Source organism: Plectropomus leopardus, unplaced genomic scaffold (assembly GCF_008729295.1).
Source record: "Plectropomus leopardus isolate mb unplaced genomic scaffold, YSFRI_Pleo_2.0 unplaced_scaffold9859, whole genome shotgun sequence".
NCBI classification, from domain to species: Eukaryota; Metazoa; Chordata; class Actinopteri; order Perciformes; family Serranidae; genus Plectropomus; species Plectropomus leopardus.
The window spans coordinates 1-3,785 of record NW_024704586.1 but is presented as its reverse complement, the minus strand read 5'-3'; the positions used below and the strand labels follow the sequence as shown (position 1 = coordinate 3,785).

Sequence of the window (3,785 nt, the reverse complement as noted above, 5' to 3'; positions counted from 1 at the left end):
GGATGCGATGCCACCTGTTGTCGTTCAGCGGGACGGCAGCCATCACGCGAACTTCCAGCGGACCGTTCCCCACGTCGAAGGAGAAGACGACCTCTGTGGAGGCTGAAGCAAGAAAACCAAGATTTACTGTCTTTTTTCAGCACTCGGGCTGTTCTTCACCTGCTCCACCTGCAGCCCACTCAAATCCTGGACAGTTTTACAGAAACTGTTCCCAAAGGAGCACACTGTCAAACCTGCTGAACCTCTGTGGATTACTTTATCGATTACAGGACTATAAAGAGTCTTTCATGTCCTCAGACTCTCCTGCCGCCTGTTTTTCTCTTGTAATCGTTAACGAAGAGGCGGCTCTGTCCCTGCGACAGGTTCACGGTCTGTGGAGGGGTTTCTGACGCACTGACACGTCAGCTCTGGTGGCACTTTGATAAGAAATACATTCAGACTAAAGAAATGCAGCACACACGAACTGACACCTTCCAGCTCGCAAAGATGTCACACTAATGAACAGCGGCCACAGAAACCAGGAGCAGTGACTCAGAGACAAGGCGACCGGCTTCACGCAAGCACAACTCTGTGATTTAACTCTTAAGGACGGCTGCAAAAACTTCAATGTGTTGTTAAAAAACACCCAGTTTTGCTGCTTTTTGGTGCTTTTGCTGCTGGAAAAACAGCACAGATCTGCTTGAAAAACAGTGACAAGTTGCTAGAAAACACTTGTGTGGAGCCTAAAAGCTGCTGGAAAAACAGCTACAGGTCGCCACAAAACACACAAAGCAGCACAAAAACAACACAGTTCACCAAAACTGCTGCTGGAAAAACAGTGAAGGCTTCTACAAACACCCACTTTTGATGCCATAGAGCTGTCAGAAAAACAAGGACACTCACTCAGTCACAAAACTTCACTGGGTGGTTAAAAAACGCAGGTTTAGTGCCTTAACGCTGCTGGAAACCGCAGAGGTTTGACTTACAGCTGAGCTCGATCCGGATGAAGTCTTTGATGCCCAAGTTTTCCAGGAAAACGCCGGAGGACGACAAGGTCTTAAACAGGAAGGAGATGTCTGCGCTGAGCTCCCCGTGGAACGTGGGAAAGTGGAGGTATGATGTCTCCTTGTCGAAAAACGCAGCGTTCCACACGTTTCCTGCAAATAAACATTATTTTTTTATTTTTAAGTTATGATTCATCTCATTTCTTTACTTTCAACTGTGACTTTAAAAGGTGATACAATCTCTGACAAAACCATCAAAAACTTTATCAGCTCTTCTTTTTTAAAGAATTAATTCAGAACAGGATTTGAGCTGAATATATTTAAATATACCTTAATTTGCTGTTCTGTTTGATAAAAAACAGCAACAGGCATTTTTCTTTTAAAAAAATTAAAGAAAAGAAATAAAAAACAAAATAAAGCCTTTTAAAATTTGCTTTTTTTAATCTTCAAAATATTTTACTAAGTTTTGAAGAAAACAAGATTTTATCCATTATTTTTATTTCCTTGAAAATGTCTGTGGTTTGGAAAACGTTTTTATTTTAAAAAAATTCCCCTTTTTTGTTTTAAAATTGTTGGCCATTTTTAAGAAATCAATTTTAATGTTTGGTGATTTTGCTGTTTTTTCATGACCACACAAACACAGAAACTCATGTCCAAGGTGACACTGAGGGCTGTGGACTGACTTACTGTCTCCATGACAACGCAGAGGTCCGACTCTGTAGGCGCTCTCCGAGCCCGGCCGGTGGACGTCGGCCAGCAGCAGAGACCTGACGGGGAGGCTCTCCTTATGGGTCAGCAGGCCCGAGTCGTTCGCCCTGCAGGAAGAAACTGAATTTAAAGTGGAAACCGAAGACGAAAGAGGGACGCAGAACTTTTGTTACGAGCAAAAGAAGACGGACACGTTAGATTTAGAAACCAACAAATGAAATGAGTCAGTCGTCACATCGTCTGTCAGTACCACTGGTCGCGGTCGGCGTCACAGTTGCAGTGGTGTCTGGGGTCCACGCACGTCTCCTGCAGGTCGCACCAACACCGCCTGCTGCCGGGTGCAGCTCCGCCCCAAAACCTCTGCACCTGTCCTTCACCTGGACCGCCCAGCCACCAGCTGAGCGGAGCGCCGTCTGCAACACACGAAGTCTTCACTTTGACACGAACACGCCGCACCGAAGCTTTTTAGCAACTTTAAACAGAACTGCAGCACATCTGTCTCACCTGTCACTCCGGAAAAACAATGCCAACGTACTCTTCCTCACCCTGTTAAAAAATACCTAAAACCCTCCAGCTTCTTCTCCAATGTTCCTCCCTAAAAACACCCTGAATGTGTTTTTGTAAACTGTCCCGAACTGTCTTCGTGTCAGGATGACAGGATGAGTAAGAATCAGATACCCGTCGTCTTCAGAAAGGTCGACTGCAAACATTTTATTCTGACCGACCCGCCTGATTTTATACATGTTTTCATGTGAAACGTTTTAAAATAATCTCCCGTGTGGTCACAGGAAGCTGCAGATTGTTACCGGCTGTGTTGAGGAGGCGTGACCTCCTGCAGAGATAGGTCAGCTCCTGTTCGCAGTGCTCTGATTGGCTGATGATGGCGGCCAGCTGCTCCTCCTCAGACGTGTACTCAAAGTGCGCCGCGTGCTGATTGTCTCCCGCCGCCGGTCGGACTCTGGTCAGATCTGTGTTGTTGTGCTGGACCACCGTCCACGTCCTGTCCTCTGGGGAGACAGAAGACAGACAGAAAGCAGAGCAAAGCAGGTCTTTTTTTTATTTTTCTCTTCGTGTGTGTGGGCGCGATCAAAGAGACGGAGGGAGACAGTGGACACGGCGGCGTGTTTTGATGTGTGCGAGTGTTTTGATGTGTGTGTGTGTGTGTGTGTTTTGATGTGTGTGTGTTTTGATGTGTGTGTGTGTGTGTGAGTGTGTGTGTTTTGATGTGTGTGTGTTTTGATGTGTGTGTCAGCTACCCGTCATGTTGCAGTAAATCCGCTGTGGTCTGATGGCTCCGCTGCCGTCCACATCGATGAAGTAATACCCCGACGTGTTGCCTTTGTGTTTGTACGCCTCACAGGACTGCTCGTATATCGCTGAGGAGAGACAGAGAGACAGGGAGACAGAGAGAAACAAAGAGACAGCATCATCATCATCATCATCATCATCATCATCATAAAACACTTAAGTTCTCAAACCAGTTTTCAACCAGTTACAGACAAACTGACAAACTTTACCCAAGTTTCCTCCCAACACTGACACTCCTCGTGCTGAGATCTGAAAATGTCCTAAATCCCTTGAGATGTCCTAAACTCCTACAAACGTCCTAAAATCTTAGAAATGTCCTAAAATCACAGAAATTTCCTAAAATCCTAAAAACACCCAAAAACCTGAAAAATGTCCTCAAATCATACAAATGTCCAAAATGCTAGAAACATTCCAAAATTCGAGAAATGTCCTAAAATCCTGAAACGTCCTAAAATTTGAGAAAAAGTGTCCCCCATGCAGAGTGAGCTGACTCTCTATGAGACGGCGTCCTTACAGCTGTGACAGGTGGCGCCGCTGTAGCCGGTGGCCGAGCAGTTACAGTGGAAGGTGCTCCATGATTGGCTGCAGCTGCCTCCGTGTTCACAGTGACTCGGGGAACACCTGAGACACAGAGACGGACACAGAGACAGAGACATAAGATAAGAGAACGTCTGCACCGCTGTGGACGACTATCCTTTATATTTGTTCACTTTTTACTGCTCGTGCATCACTCGTTGATTTACGCTCTAAAATTCAATATGTATTCAATATATCAATTTTGTTGCC

At 45.6% G+C, this 3,785-nt stretch overlaps 1 protein-coding gene across 1 annotated transcript; it reads right to left on the bottom strand.

Moving 5' to 3' along the window:
* Positions 1 to 11: 11 nt before the first annotated feature.
* On the bottom strand, positions 12 to 3,620 carry LOC121940918 (contactin-associated protein-like 4; the record flags this gene model as incomplete). Its single annotated transcript, XM_042483590.1, has 7 exons — positions 12 to 102; positions 966 to 1,136; positions 1,671 to 1,798; positions 1,942 to 2,104; positions 2,498 to 2,698; positions 2,948 to 3,067; positions 3,514 to 3,620. Coding segments are annotated over 7 exons (981 nt in total), but the record flags the coding sequence as incomplete, so codon positions are not given.
* Between the last annotated feature and the right edge of the window lie 165 nt (positions 3,621 to 3,785).